This window comes from Tamandua tetradactyla, chromosome 3, assembly GCF_023851605.1.
Source record: "Tamandua tetradactyla isolate mTamTet1 chromosome 3, mTamTet1.pri, whole genome shotgun sequence".
NCBI lineage: Eukaryota > Metazoa > Chordata > Mammalia > Pilosa > Myrmecophagidae > Tamandua > Tamandua tetradactyla.
In genome coordinates, this window is record NC_135329.1 from 207,261,222 (window position 1) to 207,282,401 (window position 21,180).

The following is a 21,180-nucleotide window of genomic DNA, read 5'->3' on the forward strand; positions in this document are numbered from 1 at the left end:
GCATCAGAAGGCTGAGCAGGGCTGAGGTGCACCTCTGAGCTCACTCGTGTGGCTGCGGGATGGAGACCTCATTTTGAAAGGTCTCAACTTGATGGGGCCTCTCCAGGTACCTGGCCTCAGCATTGCAGTTGGTTTTCCCCAAAGAGAATAACCCAAGAAAGAGAGCAAGATGGAAGCCACATTATCTTTTAGAACTGCGTCTTAAGACTGACATACTATCACTTACGCCTGTTCTATTGGTTGCACTGATTACACAGAACACACTGGTACCATGTGGAAGGGCCTTCATGAGGGTGGTGAGGAAGTGGGGCTCAGCGGAGGCTGTCTTGGAGGCCAACTACCATATACTTTTTCCCATGGATCAAAGAAGAAATCTTGAGGGAATTTAGGGGCTGCTAACCTTTTTTTTTCAAACTAAATTTATTTTAGCATTTGTTCCCCCTATTATTTATTTTTATTCCATATGTTCTACTCCTTTGTTGACAAGGTAGATAAAAGGAGCATCAGGCACAAGGTTTTCACAATCACACAGTCACTTGTGACAGCTGTATCATTATTCAATCATCCTCAAGAAACATGGCTACTGGAACACAGCTCTACATTTTCAGGCAGTTCCCTCCAGCCTCTCCATTACATCTTGAATAACAAGATGATATCTACTCGATGCATAAGAATAACCTCCAGGATAACCTCTCAGCTCTGTTTGGAATCTCTCATCCATTGACACTTTGTCTCATTTCCCGCTTCCACCTTTTGGTCGAGAAGGTTTTCTCAATCCCTTGATGCTAAGTCTCAGCTCATTCTAGGGTTTTTCTCAATCCCTTGATGCTGAGTCTCTGTTCATTCCAAGATCTCTGTCCCACGTTGCCAGGAAGGTCCACGCCCCTGGGAAGGGGCTGCTAACCTTTTGATTTGTCTTTTAACTTGGGTTATGATATGTTTTATGTCATTAGCAGCTCTAATTATAGTCAAATCTATTGATATTTTCCTATGTATTTTCTGACATGTTTCTAGATATTCTCTGAATTATTGACATTGAAAAGAAAATCTGTGTTGCTTAAATAAAGATTTAAGAAGCTAAGCTTCTCCCTCACATTTTAACAGGGATCAAAGTCATAACCCAATGAAGGAATCCCTTCTAGCTGAGTAGAGGATGCTTCTGGACCCATCACCTAGGCGGTTACCTAGTTAACTCTTCATAAGAGATGCCCTCTGAGTGATGGTTATGACCCCAATAGAATTTTTCTCAAACCCTGAGATTGCCCTCATTTTACTCATATTCTTAAGGAAGTTTTCAAAACGATGAACTAAATATTCTTTTTAAATATAACAATTATAAAGGCAGCCAGACAAAGAGGAGAGCATCCCATGTAATTTTTCTACCTTAACATCTGCTAATACTCAATACTGGGAAAATGAGGGCATAACTGATACACTCAGATCCTGCTGGTATCTCAGTGTGTCCTTTGGACACTAACCGTTTGGCAAACATGATGGCAGTGTACGTGAAAAAAACACTGTGACATTCACATGTCAGGCTATTTCATTTTAGTCCTGAATGTTGATGCAGAGGGAATAATCCAGATGAAGCCTCTATGCATGAAGGTGCTCACTTCAGCATTTTTATAATCATGAAAAACTGGAAGCATCTAGGACAAATGTCTGGTAACAGAGAAGTTGCTACTGAAATTACTTTTTTTTTGCTCAAAACTTTAGTAACCATTGAAGTTGATAATGAGGAAAAGCAGTGTGAGGTGGTATGGAAAAATTTTATTGTACTATGAAGGATGAAGGGAGAATATGACATTTTAAGAACTATTTTTGCAACTATGTGAATATTTGTGTACTTATGGAAAATGACAGAATACATAAAAATTATCTGAGTAACAAATGCTATTATACTGGTCTTAAAATAATATCCGGGGGAAAAAAGAAATGAGTCCCATGAGTCTCACTTGAACTTTGAGAGATTGCCAAGATCCAGGGCTAGAGAACAGATCAGAGAGATAGGGCTGTCCCTAACATCCACCCCAAACGCTTCCTGTCTGTGCCCAGGGCCAGAGTGATTGCAGGCTGTAGAGCTCTTCCCTGGGATCTAAACCCCAGCCAAACTTTCCTTTCTGGGCTGGAGCAGACTGCGTTCTCTGTTAGCTACAAAGACTCCCAGAATATCTGGGACAGCCAAGGAGCTGGGTGTGAAAGCCACACAGCAAGGAAGGATGCCCAAGCTCCCCACGGAGCTCCTCCAGGGGTGCGGCCCCTGCAATTTATCCCAGTGACACCAGGAATTCTGCATTTGCTGACCCCCAGAGGACAGGATGACACTGCTGCCCACCCCTCAAAAAGTCATACATTCTCCATGTTCCTGATTTTTCACGTTGCCCATTTCCAAAAACAAACTTTCATGTGGGTGCATTTGATTGACAGGATCTAGGCCATATGTCTGCACCTTAGCTGCAAGGGAGGCTCAGAATGCAAATTTCCTGGCATCTGCTTTGGAAAATTAACAGACTGTAGAGGAGCTATTTTAGCCACGGTATAGCAACTGTCCATTACAGTTCGCTGTGTTCCCTGGCACCCATCAAGCTGAGACCTTTCAAAATTAATGCGGAAATATTCAAGAGGATTATAAGTTGATAAGGTATTTTTGGAAAGCAGTTTTGCATTATGTATCATAATCCTCAAAAATGATCATATTCTTTGCCCTGTAAACTACTTCTGCAGCGCTGCACAAAACATGACCAAAGATTTCTGCATTGAAATGGTTGTTGCTGCTTTATTTATCATAGTGAAAAATGGGAAACAACCTAAATACCCAGTATTAAGGGGAATGAGTAAATCAGGCCTAACAGAAACAGGATGATAAAGTAGTTATGAATGTGGGCTCGTAAAACAGATAGCCTTGTTTAAGTCTCGGCTCTGCCTTTTCCTAGTCGGTTTTCCTTATCCTGACTTAATCTCTCAGGGGATCATCCTGCTCAGGGACCACTCTATTAGCAAACTCGTAGGCTAGTTATGAAAATTGAAAGAGGTTAATACATAGCAAATATTTAGAATGGTGCCTTGCACATAATAAGCACATAATAATAGAGTTGCCACTATTATTATTATTAAAATTTTGGTTACATAATTTTTGATACATGAAAAAGATCATAGGTTGAGTTAAAAATAATAAGCAAGTTTGTATTATCCATATGATCTCAGTTAGGTAAAACAATGCACATAAAAGTAAGGAAACACCTCAAAAATGTTCACAATCATTATTTCTGGATAGGGACATGTGAGTAATTTTTATTCTCTTACGCATTTTACAAGTTTTCTATAGAGAACCTTATAATTTGCATAAGTCGAGGAAAATATTTATATCCACCTGATATAGCAGAGAGGAAAATCTCTAACTGACTGTTAGTGATGTAAGTTTGCACTATTTGGGCTGGAACAAAATGGAATATGGTAGAGGGTTGAAGCAGTGAACATAATGATAGAGGCGAGTTAAAAATTAGTTGGCCTGGGTACGCAAGTGGTTCAGTAGTAGAATGCTCACCTTCCATTCAGGAGACCCAGGTTCGATTCCCGGATCATACACCCCCAAAAGAAAAATTAGTTAGCCTATACATGATGATACTGTGAGCTAATGATTGAAGTAATGATGGTTTATCGGTGTGTAAATAAATCTCAATAAAATTGCATTAAAAAATTCACTGATAGCAGGGTGGGAATGGAGCATATAAATGGAATATTCCACATAGCCTACCACAGTTCCATAGGCACCCACAACTCAGGTCACATGTACCATGGGGGAATGCAAGAATTCTGTCATAAACAGAACACTGTCTGGAAATCGGGGTTTCCCAGGATGGCCTGAAAAGGCAAGGGTGCCAGGTGTTTGGCCTGTTTAGTAATTAGCCCCTGGCCTTTTCTTTTTCCACTACATTCCACTGAGCAGGCTGATGAGACCTGTGATCACAAAAAAACATTTCTGGAGTCTTATTACAGTCAAGCCCTTTATTAAAGACTTAATATGCATCCACTCATTTAATACTCACAATAACCCTGTGAGGTGAGTACGTTTATGGTCCTCATTTTATACATGAGAAAACTCAGTCTCAGAGAGGTTGAGTGACTTGCCCCAGATCACAAAGCTAGAAAATAGCAGAGATTAGACTCAAACCCAAGTCTGTTTGACTCCAGAGGCCAGGATTTAATCACTGTATCTTTGTATTTGCACAATTACACACTTTTTCCCTTTGGCTAGAGTGTTTGCTCCTGAGGCTATAAACAGCTATAGTGTTATACTACCATCACCATCATCCATTACTAAAGCATTTTCTCTGGCTGTGGTTAAAAGGATAAATATTAGGTTGTATATATGGTAAGAGAATTAAAATGTTTTTTAAAATCCATGGAACTGTACTACACAAACAGTGAAACCTACTATAAACAATGGAATATAGTTAATAGTGTAATTATAAAAAATGTGCTTTAATTGGTTGTAACAAATGTACCACACTAATGCAAAGTGCTAATAATAGGGTGGTATATGGGAACACTGCATTTTATGCATAATTGTTCTGTAAACCCACAACTCCTCTAATAAAAATTTTAAAACAACCAAAAAAATAAGTTGTTCTGGGCAGTGTTCAGTGAGGATTGGCAGGCTCTGTGAGAGGTGTTTTTATCTCATTTAGTCATCTGAAAGCATGAGGAAGGAGTTACTGAAGTTATGTCCCTTTTGCAGATGATGCCCTTGAGGATTGGAGGTAATATTCTTTGCCCAAGGTTGCACAGCCGGTGGGCAGCAGAGCCCTTTGACCTCGGAGCCTCTCCACTGTCCCTCCAGATATACCCCCAACCTTTTTACCTAGTAAGAAATCTGGAAAGGATGAATTGTGGTTTTTTGTTCAATCCTGTAATATAAAAACTGTCTTCTGTGTAGTGACATCTGATTCTATCTAACCAACAGGAACATGAGTTCCTCATTTCTTCCTTTTTGCACGTGGTCCGGGTTCTCATTGAGATCCGCCACACACCTCTGGCTGACACACAGGTACCTGTTGTCATCCTTTCTGCCTGCCCCGGCCATTTTATTTGGCCTGGATTGTCCAAAATGACAGATTATTCGTTTCATGATAAGATATTATTTTATAATGTATTATCTCTGCAATTTTCGCTTTAGATTAAACATTACCTAATATATGTAGTTTTTTAAAAGTGAAGTTTCTCACTGGGGCATTTTCCATTAAGAAATCTTCCCCAAATAAGCCTCCTAATTAGAGAGAAGGAGTTCGTGATTTTTTTCTCAAGTTTGTGATAACTGGGCTGTAGAGATACATAAGAGAGAGCAAATGAGAGTAAGAAGAGTTTTAAGTGTATCAGCTGAGTAAAATATCAGCTGAGATAACTGTTTATAAAAGTAACATCCTGGAAGAAAAGAATATAGAAGAGAGTTTGAATGGATTATTTGTCTTACTCCACTGGCAAAATGTCAAAGACAGTCTGTGGTGACTGCTAATTGGCACATGGGGGGTTATCACGTTGCTTCCACTTGATAATATCCCCCTGGCCCTTACTCGGAGTGGGATGAAGAATGGAGAGAGGAGCAGTTTAGCAGATAGAGAGAGACATAACATTCAGCTCTCCTGCCAGTGAAGAGGTAAAGAAGTCACTGATTTCAGACTAACTCTTTATTAAGACAAATGCAGATGTTCCAGAGATTCTTCTGCCTTCCAGACCACTCCTTTATTTCCTTTAACTTTTTAATTTGAAATAATTTCAAGTTTATAGAAAAGTTATAGAAATAATAGAACACAAGACAGAGAATTCCGCTATACCCTACCCAGATTTACCAGCTTTTAACATTTTGCCACATTTGCCATGTCGTTCTACCCCATCTATTTTCTGAACATTTGAGAATAGACTGCATGCATCGTGCTTCTGAGACACTCAATACTTCCATGTATCAGACAACTCCTTCTTGATCTCCTCAGTGGGGTAGGGTTGGTATCTGTCTGCCTTCCAGGTAAATGTTAGTCTCTTCTCACTCTGCTGTCACTGGGGAACTTCATTTATTCCTTTGGTTTCAGCTACCAGATCTCACTTGAGTTGCACGCTTCTTCCAGGCATAGCAAGCACAATCCTCACCATTTATTGAACATCTACTGTGTGCCAGCCATTGGGCTAATTGCTTTACAGATATTCTTTTAGATTTAATTAACTAAGTGAAATACACAGGCCTTAAATGTAGAAAAAAGTGCATTTTTTGACATATGTATATAGCTAAGTAACCAACATCCAGTTATAAACTTTATCTTTTAGAAACCTCATGTCAACTCAAGTTGTCATCCTCATTTTATAGTTAATGAAGCAGGGTAGGAAAACTGGTAATTTAACTAAGTGTTCTAGTTTGCTAGCTGCCAGAATGCAATAGACCAGAAATGGAACAGCTTTTTAAAAAGGGGATTTTAAAAAGTTGCAAGTTAACAGTGGAAATGTCCCAATTAAAACAAGTCTATAGAAATGTCCAATCCAAGGCATCCAGGGAAAGAGAACCTTGATTCAAGAAGGCCGATGAAGTTCAGGATTTCTCTCAAGCAGAAAGGCACATGGCAAACAGGGTAAGGGTTTCTTTCTCGGCTAGAAGGGCACATGGCGAACACAGCATCATCTGCCAACTTCCTCTCCAACTCCCTGCGAGGCGTTTTTCTTCTTCATTTCCAACAGTCGCCGGCTGGCAGACTCTCTGCTTTGTGATTCTGTGGCATCCTCTGTTCTGGCTTTCTTGTAGCTCTGTTATTCTTCTCTGCTCTCTCTGAATGTCCTGGCTTTCTCTCTTCTTGTTCTCGGTTTCTCAGACTGTCTCCAAAATACTTCTTCTTTTATAGAATTCCAGTAAAGTAATCAAGACTCACCTGAAATGGGTGGAGAAAAGTCTCCACCTATCAAGTTTAGTACTCGCACTGATTGAGTCACATCTCCACGGATATAAGCTAATTAAAGTTTCCAGCGTACAGTACTGAATAGCGATTAGGAGAAACAGTTGCTCCCACAGGGTTAATTAGGATTAAAACATGACTTTTCTAGGGTACATAAATCTTTTCCGACCAGCACACCAAGGTTACACAGTTAATTCATGGGAGAGCTAAAAGTACAATCCAGATTACAATCCAGATTTAAATTTTCCAGAAGTTAATGCCTGCTTCCAGTGATGGAAACTCAGCATGTTCAGAACTGACTCAGCACTTCTTCCTTGATTCAGTTAGAGCTAATCTACTCCAAACTAGCTTAAATGAAAAGGGAATTTATTGGCTTATATAAGTGAAAAGCCCAGGTTTAGTGAGCTTCAGGCAAAGTTTGATCAGGGTTCACATGATGGCACTAGATCCTGTTTCTCTTCTGGCATATCTGGACTGCTTCCTCTGGTTTAGCTTCATTATTAGACACATTTTTCTCTCTCAGTGGCAAGAAGGTTACATCAACTCTAGCTCAATATACCCATTGAAATCTCTCAAGAAATAGAAGGGAGGAGAATTAGACCCTTGTGCTTAAATCGTTATCTTACCTCTACATTTCCCTGGAATGCTGTTAGCCAATATTGAAAATTCTCATGTTGGTATGTTGTGATAAAGTAAGTGATATATAATGCAATGGCTTTATAATCCTCTCAATAGAAGAATGATAGCTGTTTAAAGAGAAGTTTTATTTGTTCATGTACTTCTCAAAACATATGTTTCACTTTTGAAAGACCATATTGGACCCTAAAGTCCAGAAGGCAATTTATAAACTTAGGGAAATCCCAGGAAAGAAACCATCTCCCAAAATAAAATATTGCCAAAACTAAAGGGAGTACTTAAGCGGTAAAATTATGTAATCTTTTTTCTTTTTCTCAATGTACCATATTTAAGTCAGTCAACCAAGGAGATAATTTCACTGCAGATTATTTAAAGGGCAACAACAAAATGTTTAGTACTGATTAGAGGAATGTTTATTATGCCTATCCTGTCCCCCCAAAAAAGAAAAGTTTTTAAAATTTTTTATTTTTATTTTTATTAGATGAAACTTCCCCCTTGAAAAGCATTCCCCTTCACCCTCTCACCCCCAAAACTGAAAGGTTAACTCTCTCTCTCTCTCACCAATGCTTCTAGGGAATGGAAGACATCCTGCGCTGCTTCATCAAAGAAGGCAATGCTGAAATGATCCGCCAGATAGAATTTATCATCAAGCAACTTAATTCAGGTCAGCTCAATGCAAGAATCTATGATCTGTGGTTTAAATCTTTCACACATGGCAGAAAGAGATGTGGGCTTTCTCTCAGGGGCTTGCCTAAGCTTGGAATTCATTCAGGAGGCCTTAGAAAGGTGGAAAGAGGAGCTGCAGCCTAGAGAGGCCAGCAGAGTAAAACTCGGACCCAGGGCAGACCCAAGAGAACTCACAAACAGAAGTTCAACCAGGTAGGCAAAGCCTGATTATCCAAAGATGGAAAAGTCTCTCACCCCACTTTAGGCATATTATCAGCTAAAATAATTAAAGAGCAATAGCAGAAACCCTTCTCTAACTGTTAATTATTTGTCTATGTGGTCTCCCTCTCCCCTCCCCATTCCTGTCCTATTTTGTAAGGGTGGCTTCTCCAGGGACCTAGAGTCAGTTGAGGAAAATAGATGCCAATCTTTCTTGCAATACCATAGAAAATGCTGTTGTCCTTGTTTCACCTTGTTAATACTGCTGGAATGCAATACACCAGAAATGGATTGGCTTTTACAAAGGGGATTTATTAGGTTACAAATTTATAGTTCTAAGCCATGAAAATGTCCAAATTAAAGCATCAGCAAGGGAATACCTTCACTCAAGAAAGGCCGATCGTGTCAGAAACCCCTGTCACATGGGAAGATACATGACAACATCTGCTGGCCCCTTGTCTCAGGTTTCATTGCTTTCAACTTCTGGTTCCAGTGTCCCCCTCTCTGAGCTTCTCTCTGTCTCCAGGCATCTGAACTCTGCTCTCAGTCTCGGCTCTCAGCATCTCCAACATCTGTGTCTGAGCTTTCTCCAAAATGTTCCCTCAGAGGACTCCAGTAAGCTAATTAAGATCCACCTTAAATGGGTGGGGGCCACATCTCCCTGGAAATAATCTAATCAAAATAGCCCATCCAGGGCGGGCAATGGTGGCACAGTGGCAGAGTTCTCACCTGCCATGCCAGTGACCCAAGTTCGATTCCTGTTGCCTGCCCTTGCCAAAAAAAAAGGTCCCATCCACAGTTAGGTGGGCCGCATCTCCATAGAGAGAACCTAATCAAAAGATCCCACCTCCAAAGTTCTGCCCCTACAAGATTGGATTAGGATTAAAGGACATGGCTTTTCTGGGGTGCATAACAGTTTCAAACCAGCATATCCTACTACAATCATTCATTCACTCCAGAAAAATCCATGTTGCTAACTGGCAACATGGGTGGAAGCAATGTGATCCCTTCTCTGTTTGGTTTCTTCCTTTCCCAGTTAGCAAGAAAAGAAAGTGAGAGAAGCTTTGGATGGGCAAGGGTGATTGGGAGGCATCCTTAACTCTTTGTGTGGGTTCCTAACACCTTGCTCCCCAGCACCTGCACCAACTGGCACTGCCAGAATCTTGAGGTCAACTTGTCCCTCTGTCTCTCCGTCTCTCCACATGTCCTTAACACCTGCACCAACTGGCACTGCCAGAATCTTGAGGCCAACTTGTCCCTCTGTCTCTCTGTCTCTCCACATGTCCTTCCCTAACTGCCAGAGGTTAACATCACTGGTAGCTTACATGCAAATATCCTGCTCAGCACACAAGGGAAAGGTAAAAAATAAATGTTGCGATCTCTACCCTAATCACAAGTCAGCAACTATGACTAAGGCCAAGAAAAGGGAAATGCCAGATGCCTGCAGGTGCCCCTCTTCTAACTCACGGGTTCACAGCTGTGTCTGCACAGGGCAGTCACCTGGGGAGGTTTGAAAATCCCAGGCAGCACCCTGAATCAATTAAATCAGAATTGCTAGGGTGTGACCCAGCTGCTAATCGGTTTTAACACTCCCCAGGTGATTCCAATGTGAGCCCAGCTTATGCATGCTACCTGGATGCAGAAGGGGGGAGGCTGGGCACTCCTGACCAAGAGGAGGCAGCTAGGGAGAGCAGCCGGGGAGGTTCTGAATCCTCCTTGGTCCCTTTTAGGCTGGGTGCCCATTTCTATTTGAACATCCTCCCACTTGGTTTCCAAGAAGCAAGTGAATTATAATTCACCCAAATTCAGGTGGGCAAAGAATGGAACTTTATTTTCTATAACAACTTGATTTTTGACTCTGAGCCACCATTCTGCTTGACTGGAATATTTTTTTAAAGAAAAATAAAATCTTAACCTCAATCCTATTGAGGGTTCTCCCCCACCTTTACTGGGTAGGCCAAAGTTTGGGAGGCCTGGGGTGGGGTGGGGGGCGGGTGGTGTTGTTGCCTGTCTGGTCCATGGTCTTGGGCTAGGAATCTTCTTCAAGTCTACCTATGCTTATGGTTACTAAGACACATCCATATCCATTTCCTTGTCAGCCTTGCCTTCTCCCTGGCAGCAGTGCTAAGAAGTAGGATACAAGTCCCATTTGCTCTCTGACCCAAGAAACATCTCTTTCTCTTACATCAACCCAGCCTTTGGACCAACATACTAAAGAGTGTGGGGAGGGAGAGGTCAGTTTATAGGTTTGTAAAGAATGTACTCTGGCAAAAATCACCAGCAGAGAAATGAGACAAAATAAAGTGTCAATGGCTGAGAGATTCCAAACAGAGTTGAGAGGTTATCCTGGAGGTTATTCTTACGCAGTAAATAGATATCACCGTGTTAGTCAAGATGTAGTGGAGAGGCTGGAGGGAACTGCCTGAAAGTGTGGAGCTGTGTTCTGGTAGCCATGTTTCTTGAAGATGATGGTATAATGATATAGCTTTCACAATGTAACTCTGTGATTGTGAAAATCTAGTGTCTAATGCTCCTTTTATCTACCTTATCAGTAGATGAGTAAAACATATGGAATAAAGATGTTAAAATAAACTTAGATTGAAATGCTAGTGATCAATAAAAGGGAGGGGTAAGAGGTATGGTATGTATGAATATTTTTCTGTTGTCTTTTTATTTCTGTTTCTGAATTGATGCAAATGTTCTAAGAAATGATGATGATGATGAATATGCAACTATGTAATGATATTGTGAATTACTGATTATATATGTAGAATGGAATGACCGTATGTTAAGAATGTTTCTGTGTGTTTGTTGTTATATTTAAAAAAAAAATTAAGTAAGAAAAAAAAAGAATCACCAGCAGAGCTAAAGCTTCATAGCCCTGTTTATCCAGAAAAAGCTTAAGAAGTGCCTACTCAGCTCAGTAAATAAAGAAACCCTAAAGTACCTCTTTTTTCACCTCATCACCAAAGTTATTCTGTATCCATAGGCCAATGGCAAACAGGACTACCCAGGGTCCATCACTTTGAAACATAAAATTAGAAAGTCATAGAACATTTGGACTAGGGACCAGACATACACACACAAATGCTTCAGGATGCATATCATCAGCATCAAATCAGAATGAATTAACAAGTATTGCTAACACTCTCACCTACACTTGTTACTGTCTGACTTTGTTACATAGCTACCTTAGTGGGTGTGAAATGGCAACCCCTTCCTGGAGGAGCTGCATAAATGCCCAGCCTAGAGTCAGTAGTACAAAGATCAGGAGTGGGAAATCAGTGAATCAACCCAATCTCATCCGTACTTCACACTCCAGATCACAGAATCAGCCAACCTCCATGGAGACAAGAGGACTGCTGGAAAATCAGAGAAACCCCTGCCAATTAACTATGTAATTAACCCAGTCCTTCATTCATAAGCCTTACCAGCTAGTGAAGGAAGACCAAGAAGACTAAAAAAAAGGCCAGCAAAGATGGAAATCATTAACATCCCAGAAGAAACATACATTGTAGGTCCCAGAAAAATACCTGAAAAGAAATTCTCACTGATATCATCAAAGATTTGAGAAGATAATTCATCCTTAAAACAGAAGCAAGCAGGCTAAGATGGAGGTTCAGCGAGGTGTGGAATCTAGTTCGTCCTCCAGAACAGCTACTAAATAACTAGGAACAGTACAGAACAACTGCTGGGGCCACGTCAGTGACCGGACACATTGCATACCCCAGTCTGGACCAGCTGGACCGTCTGCGAGCCTCTCCAGAACTATGAGTGCCCTAAGCCATGGCGTCCGGTAACCCTCCCCTGCAGGCTGCTTCCCAGAGGGGAAAGGAAAGAGAAGTTACCAGCAGCAGGGTCTGAGTGCAACTAAGCTTCAATTGTGGAATTAATTCACAAATTCTGACTACTAAAAATAGACCCCCCAGCTCAGGTGAAACTGGTCAAAGCAGAGGTTGCTGATTTTTGCTCTGGCACCAAGCAGGCAGGGCTGATAGAAAAAGAAAAAAAAAAGAACAGGCATTTTGGATGGGATAGCACATAATACTTGAAAGGGTCTGGGCCCTGAAGGAAAGAAGAGGGCACATAGGATCTGAAGGTACACAAAGCGAGATACCAACTTATGCTCTTGATTGGCAATCTGAGGAACAGGGGTCCTGCTCTGAGAAGGATTTTTCTCTTTCTTTTTTTGTGGCTGTGTTTCTACAAAGGCTGGACTGCCTTTGGATACAGTGCCAGGGTTTCTCAGGCTGCAACTGCCCCAGCTATAGGCAGAAACAAGCTTATTTGAGAGGCTGTCTGTAGCCTGTGCCTTCCCCAGGGAAGGGGTGAGGCCCAACTCAGGTGGAATCCCTCCCTCAAGGATTCAGACCCCAGGGCTTGGAAATTTGAAGCCACTAAAGCCCGTCTACAACCTCTCCTCTGTCTTGACCACACTCCCAGCAGGGAGAGTCTGCCAAAGTTAAAGGTACTGCATCATCTTATGCTGGTGGGGCCTGCACGCAGACAAGCACCACATACTGGGCAGGATAAGAAAATCACAGAGCTGAGAGACTTCACAGGAAAATCTTTCAACCTGCTGGGTCTCACCCTTAGAGAAAACTGATGCCGGTGACTCTTTCCTCCTGACAAGAGGCCAGTTTGGTCTGGGAAAATCTGGCTGGGGTCTATAATACCTAAGTAGATCCTCCTAAGGGTGGGGGGTTGGGGGGTGGGGAAAGGCACCATACAGTCAGGGCAAGAAAAAGAAAACAGGAACTGAAAAATTCTGCTCTGTTAAACAAAACCTAAGCTAGTGGTCCAGAATAAGCTGAACTGAATGTCAAAGAACAGATAGACAACAAATTCACCCAGCAAGAAAATCTTAGATAAAAGTAGTTTATTTTTTCTGTATTCTGGAGAAAAAAAAAATCTCTAGAATAAACTGATTAAGGTAATTAAACGCCTAGACGCCAGCAAAAAGTAATGAATCACACTAGGAAAATTGAAGATATGGCCCAGTCAAAGGAACAAACCAACAATTCAAATGAGATACAGCAGTTGAAACAATTAATTCAGAATGTTCGAACAGACATGGAAAACCTCATCAAATATCAAATCAATGAATTGAGGGAGGATATAAAGAAGACAAGGAATGAACAAAAAGAAGAAATCAAAAGTCTGAAAAAAAAATCACAGAACTTATAGGAATGAAAGGCACAGTAGAAGAGATGAAAGAAACAATGGAAACCTACAATGGTAGATTTCGAGAGGCAGAAGAAGGGTTAGTGAACTGGAGGACAGAACATCTAAAATCCGACAAGCAAAAGAAAATGTAGGAAAAAGAATGGAAAAATATGATCAGGGAATCTGGGAATTGAATGACAATATGAAGCACATGAATATACATCTTGTGGGTGTTCCAGAAGGAGAAGAGAAGGGAAAAGGAGGAGAAAAACTAATGGAGGAAATAATCACTGAAAATTTCCCAACTCTTATGAAAGACTTAAAATTACAGATCCAAGATGTACAACCTACCCCAAACAGAATAGATCGAAATAGACATACTCCAAGACACTTACTAATCAGAATACCAGAGGTCGAAGAGAAAGAGAGAATCTTGAAAGCAGCAGGAGAAAAACAATCCATTGCATACAAGGGAAGCCCAGTAAGACTATGCATAGATTTCTCAGCAGAAACCATGGAAGCAAGAAGACAGTGGGATGATATATTTAAATTACTAAAAGAGAAAAACTGCCAACCAAGAATCCTATACCCAGCAAAATTGTCCTTCAAAAAATGAGGGAGATTTTAAGCCTTTTTCAGACAAAAAAAATCACTGAAAGAATTTGTGACCAAGAGACAAGCTCTGCAAGAAATACTAAAGGGAACACTAGAGACAGATATGAAAAGACAGGAGAGAGAGGTGTGGAGAAGAGTGTAGAAAGGAAGACTATGAGTAAAGGTAAAAAGTAGAAAAATTAGAGATGACGTATAGAATCCGAAAGGCAAAATGGTAGAAGAAAGTACTACCCATACAGTAATAACACTGAATGTTAATGGATTAACCCCCCCAATGAAAAGACATAGACTAGTAGAATGGATTAAAAAGTAGGACCCATCTATATGCTGTCCACAGGAAACACATCTTAGACCCAAGGATAAACATAGGTTGAAAGTGCAAGGTTGGGAAAAGATATTTCATGCAAATAAAAATCAGAAAAGAGCAGGAGTAGCTATCCTAATATTCAACAAATTAGACTTCAAATGTAAAAAGTAAAGAGACAAAGAAGGACACTATGTATTAATAAAAGGAACAATTCAACAAGAAGACATAACAATTCTAAATATTTATGCACCGAGCCAGAGTGCTCCAAAATATGTGAGGAAAACACTGGAAAGAGAAATAGACAAATCTACCATAATAGTTGGAGACTTTAATTCCACACTCTCATCAATGGACAGAACATCTAGACAGAAGATCAATAAAGAAACAGAGATTTTGAATAATGCCATAAATGAGCTAGACTTAACAAACGTTTATAGAACATTACACCCCACAACAGCAGGATACACCTTTTTCTCAAGTGCTCATGGATCATTCTCAAGGATAGACCTAAATGCCTATATCAAAAAAGAAGAAAGGGCAAAAATTGAGGAATTAACTGTCCAATTGGAAGAAGTAGAGAAAGAACAGCAAACGAACCCCAAAGTAAGCAAAAGGAAAGAAATAAAGAAGATTAGAGCAGAAATAAATGAAATTGAGAACATGAAAACAGTTGAGAAAATCAACCAAATCAGAAGTTGGTTCTATGAGAAAATCAATGAGATTAATGGACCCTTAGCAAGATTGACAAAAAGAAGAAGGGAGAGGATGCAAATAAATAAGATCAGAAATGGAAGAGGAGACATAACCACTGACCCCACAGAAATAAAGGAAGTAATGACAGGATACTATGAACAACTTTATTCTAATAAATACAACAATGTAGATGAAATGGATAACTTTCTAGAAAAGTATGAACAACCAACTTTGACTCGAGAAGAAATAAACAACCTCAACAAACCAATCACAAGAAATTGAATCAGTCATTAAGAAACTCTCCAAAAAGAAAAGTCCAGGACCAGATGGCTTTACATGTGAATTCTACCAAACATTCCAGAAAGACTTAGTACCAATCCAGCTCAAACTCTTCAAAAATTGAAGAGGAGGGAAAGCTACCTAACTCATTCTACGAAGCCAACATCACTCTCATACCAAAGCCACACAAAGATATTACAAAAAAAGAAACTACAGACCAATTTCTCTAATGCATATAGATGCAAAAATCCTCAACAAAATTCTAGCAAATCTAATCCAGCAACACATCAAAAGAATTATACACCATGACCAAGTAGGATTCATCCCAGGTATGCAAGGTTGGTTCAACATAAGAAAATCAATTGATGTAATACACCCTATCAACAAATCAAAGCAGAAAAGCCACATGATCATCTCGATTGATGCAGAAAAGGCATTTGACAAAATTCAACATCCTTTCCTGTTGAAAACACTTCAAACGATAGGAATAGAAGGGAACTTCCTCAAAATGATAAAAGGAATATATGAAAAACCCACAGCTAACATCATCCTCAATGGGGAAAAACTGAAAACTTTCCCCCTAAGATCAGGAACAAGACAAGGATGTCCACTATCACCACTGTTATTCAACATTGTGTTGGAAGTTCTAGCCAGAGCAATTAGACAAGAAAAAGAAATACAAGGCATCAAAAATTGGAAAGGAAGAAGTAAAACTCTCACTGTTTGCAGATGATATGATAATATATGTCGAAAACCCTGGAAAATCCACGGCAAAACTATTAGAGCTAATAAATGAGTGCAGCAAAGTGGCAGATTACAAGATCAGCACTCAAAATTCTGTACTGTTTCTATATGCTAGTAATGAACAATCTGAGGGGGAAATCAAGAAACGAATTCCAGGGCGGGCCACGGTGGCTCAGCAGGTAAGAGTGCTTGCCTGCCATGCCCGAGGACCCAGGTTCGATTCCTGGTGCCTGCCCATAAGAAAAAAAAAAAAAAGAAAAAAAAAAGAAACGAATTCCATTTACAATTGCAACCAAAAGAATAGAATATTTAGGAATAAATTTAAAGAGACAAAAGACCTATACAAAGAAAACTACAAGAAATTGTTAAAAGAAATCACAGATCTAAATAGATAGATGGAAGGGCATACTGTGTTCATGGATTGGAAGATTAAATATTGTTAAAATGTCAGTTCTACCTAAATTAATTTACAGATTCAGTACAATACCAATTAAAGTCCCAAAAACTTACTTTTCAGAAATAGAAAAACCAATAACCAGATTTATCTGGAAGGGCAGGGTGCCCTGAATAGCTAAAAGTATCTTGAGAAAAAAAAATGAAGTCGGCGGTCTCATGCTACCTGACTTTAAGGTGTATTTTGAAGCTACAGTGGTCAAAACAGCATGGTACTGGCATAAAGATAGATATACTGACCAATGGAATTGAATAGAGTGTTCAGATATAGATCCTGTCATCTATGGACAATTGATCTTTGATAAGGCAGTCAAGCTAACTCACCTGGGACAGAACAGTCTCTTCAATAAATGGTGTCTAGAGAACTGGATATCCATATGCACAAAAATGAAGGAGGATCCGTATCTCACACCCTATACAAAAATTAACTCAAAATGGATCAAAGACCTAAACATTAGATCTAAGACAATAAAATTGTTAGAAGAAAATGTAAGGAAATACCTTATCAATCTTATACTAGGAGGTGGTTTCCTAGACCTTATACCCAAAGCAAGAGCATTGAAGAAAGAAAGAAAGAAATGGGAACTCCTCAAAATTAAACACTTTTGCGCATCAAAGAACTTCATCAGGAAAGTAAAAAGATAGCCTATGCAATGGGAGGTAGAAACGATATATCATATAAATGTCTAGTATTCAGAATATATAAAGAGATTGGTCAACTCAACAACAAAAAGATAGACAACCCAATTACAAAATGGGCAAAAGACTTGAACAAACACTTCTCAGAAGAGGAAATACAAATGGCTAAAAAGCACATGAAAAGATGTTCAACTTCCGTGGCTATTAGAGAAATGCAAATCAAAACCACAATGAGATATCATCTCACACCCACCAGAATGGCCATTATCAATAAAACAGAAAATGACCAGTGCTGGAGAGGATATGGAGAAAGAGGCACACTTATCCACTGTTGGTGGGAATGTCAAAGGGTGCAACCACTGTGGAAGACAGTTGGACAGTTCCTCTGGAAGCTAAATATAGAATTGCCATATGAAACAGCAATACCATTGTTAGGTATCTACTCAGAGGACATGAGGGCAAGGACATAAACGGACATTTGCACACCAATGCTTATAGCAGCATTATTTACAATTGTGAAGAGATGGAAACAGCCAAAATGTCCATCAACAAACGAGTGGCTAAGCAAACTGTGGTATATACATATGATGGAATATTATGCAGCTGTAAGACAGAATAAAGTTATGAAGTATGTAACAATATGGATGGACCTTCAGGACATTATGCTGAGTGAGATTAGCTAGAAACAAAAGGACAAATACTGTATGGTCTCACTGACATGAACTGATATAGGGAATAAACTTGGAGAATTTCATTGATAACAGAGACCATCAAGAGATAGAAATAGGGTAAGATATTGGGTAATTGGAGCTGAAGGGATACAGATTGTGCAACAGGAGTGATTGTAAAAACTCAGAAATGGATAGCACAATACTACCTAACTATAATACAGTTATGTTAAAATACTGAAAGAAGCTGAATGTGAGAATGATAGAGGGAGGAGGGCTGGGGGCTCAAATGAAATCAGAAAGAAAGATAGATGATAAAGACTGAGATGGTTTAATCTAGGAATGCCTAGAGTGTAGAATGATAGTGACTAAATGTACAAATTTAAAGAATGTTTTTGCATGAGGAAGGACAAAGGAATGTCTTTACTGCAGGGTGTTAAAAATAGATGGTAATTAATATTTTAAAATTTTAACATGTGTGAGACTAAAGCAAAAAAATGTTTATTTGGTACAAAATTTATATTTTGACTAGCACATTTCCTAATATAACTTATATATGCAGTTTAATTGAATACCGTAAGTACATGGAACCTTGAGTAGGGCGTGAGATTTTGTTGGTTTTCCACAGTGATGCCCCGATCAATCCCAGAGTGATTTGAACAGTGAATGAAAAAGTATTTGCAAAGTCCCCTTTGGGGAATGGTGAGAACAGGGGAAAACTCTATTTCCCCAAGTTGAATTCTTGATATTCTCACAAGCAGTGCAGAGAACCAAAGCTATAGGCTGAGCCCCCAATCTTGAGGTTTGTTCATATGAAACTTAACCCCACAAAGGATAGGTCAAGCCTACTTAAAATTAGGCCTAAGAGTCACCCCCAAGAGAACCTCTTTTGTTGCTCAGATGTGGCCTCTCTCTCTCTAGCCAACATCTTAAGGTCATTATGGTGACCTTAAAGACATGATACTGAGTGAGCATATAAACAAGCAAAGTCACTGCCTCTCTACATGGGACATGACTCCCAGGGATGTGGACCTTCCTGGCAACATGGGACAGAAATCCTGGAATGAGCTTAGACTCAGCATCAAGGGATTGAGAAAAACCCTAGAATAAGCTGAGACTCAGCATCAAGGAATTGAGAAAACCTTCTCGAACAAAAGGGGGAAGAGAGAAATGAGACAAAATAAAGTATCAATGGCTGAGAGATTCCAGACAGAATCGAGAGGTTATCCTGGAGGTTATTCTTATGCAGTAAATAGATATCACCGTGTTAGTCAAGATGTAGTGGAGAGGCTGGAGGAAACTGCCTGCATATGTGGGGCTGTGTTCCAGTAGCCATGTTTCTTGAAGATGATTGTATAATGATGTAGCTTTCACAGTGTGACTGTGTGATTGTGAAAACCTAGTGTCTGATGCTCCTTTTATCTACCTTATCAACAGATGAGTAAAACATATGGAATAAAGATGAATAATAGGGGAAACAAATGTTAAAATAAACTTAGATTGAAATGCTTGTGATCAATAAAAGGGAGGGGTAAGGGGTATGGTATGTATGAAATTTTTTCTGTTGTCTTTTTATTTCTCTTTCTGAATTGATGCAAATGTTCTAAGAAATGATGATGATGATGAATATACAACTATGTGATGATATTGTGAATTGCTGATTATATATGTAGAACGAAATGAATATAAGTTAAGAATGTTTACATTTGTTTGTTCTTATATTTTTAAAAGAATTTAAAAATTAATAAAAAAACAGAAGCAAGCAACCATAGTAGAAGCAGATATCAAGAAACAATTCTTGGAAATAAATAAGATTACCAAGATGAGAAACAAGAAATGAAATAAAAACAGGAGTGGGGAGGGGGATATTTTAAAACAATAAGCAATGGAAGAATTACCCCCCAAAATGGATAAAAATGTTTACCTATCAACAACGAAAGACAAATAATCCAATTTAAAAATGGACAAAAGCCTTGAATAGACATTTTTCCAAAGAAAGTGTACAAATGGCCAAAAAGAACATGAAAAGTTGCTCAACGTCGTTAGCCATTAAGGAAATGAATATCAAAACCACAGTGAGATACCATTTCACACCCACTAGAATAGCTGCTATTAAAAAGACAGAAAATAACAATTGTTGGAGAGGACATGGAGAAATATGAACACTCATTCATTGTTGGTGGGAATGTAAAATAGTGGAGTTGCTGTGGAAAACAGTATGGCAGTTCCTCAGAGAGTTAAGTTTAGAATTATCATATGTCCTGGCAATCCCACTTCTAGGTACATGCCCAAAAGAATTGAAAGCAAGGACTTAACAGATATAAGCTGTTTGGCATTATTCACATTTGTCAAAAGGTGGAAGCAAACCAAGTTTATCCATTCATCTATCCATCAACAGATGGCTGGATAAACAGAATGTGATATATAAATACGATGGGATATTATTCAGCAGTAAAAAATAATGAAGTTCTGATACATGCAACAACATTGATGAACATTGAAGACATCATTTGGAGTGAAATAAGCCATAAGTATGATCCCACTGATACGAATTATCAGAATACTAGCATACAGGTTGCCAGGGCCTGGGGTGGAGGTAGGGAATGGGGAGTTACCACTTAGTTGGTACAAAATTTCTCTTTGGGGTGATGGAAATGTTTCAGTAAAGAATGGTGGTGATGGTGGCACAACATTGTGGATATAATTAACAGCCCTGAATTACATATTATTATAAGTTTAGGTTGTATACATGTCACTAGAAAAAGCATTAAAAAAAAAATGTTTACCTATAAGGTATGGGGGAGAATAAACTACAAGGAGGGAAGCCAAACTTCTCTGTCTACCTCGCTTTATAGTCTTATCTTTAGAATCATATGAATATTTTACATAGCTAAAAAAACAAAATTAAGTCAAAAAGAAAAAGAAACCTTAAAAATAAAACACAGACAACTGATCCTAAATTGTCAAGTAGGTGGCAAAACCACCCAGAGAAGGATTATTGCAAAGGTGTTTTGACTGTGCTCCTCTGGCTGTATATATAAATCCCAAAGGAAAAATGAATGACAAATCAATCTTAAATTTCACTTAATGATCTTGTTTTGGTAATGAAATTCATGATTTACTTATTCTTTTCAAAAAAAGACACTTTTCCCAACCCTCGCTG

General features: G+C 39.2%; 1 protein-coding gene across 2 annotated transcripts in view; it reads left to right on the forward strand.

Moving 5' to 3' along the window:
• The window catches only part of ARMC9 (armadillo repeat containing 9), a 161,924-nt gene that overhangs the window by 99,368 nt on the left and 41,376 nt on the right, over positions 1–21,180 (forward strand). For both annotated transcript variants that reach the window (XM_077155412.1, XM_077155413.1), the window contains one exon: positions 8,142–8,232. In XM_077155412.1, coding sequence (XP_077011527.1) covers positions 8,142–8,232 — 91 coding nt within the window. The remainder of the gene's footprint in view (positions 1–8,141; positions 8,233–21,180) is intronic.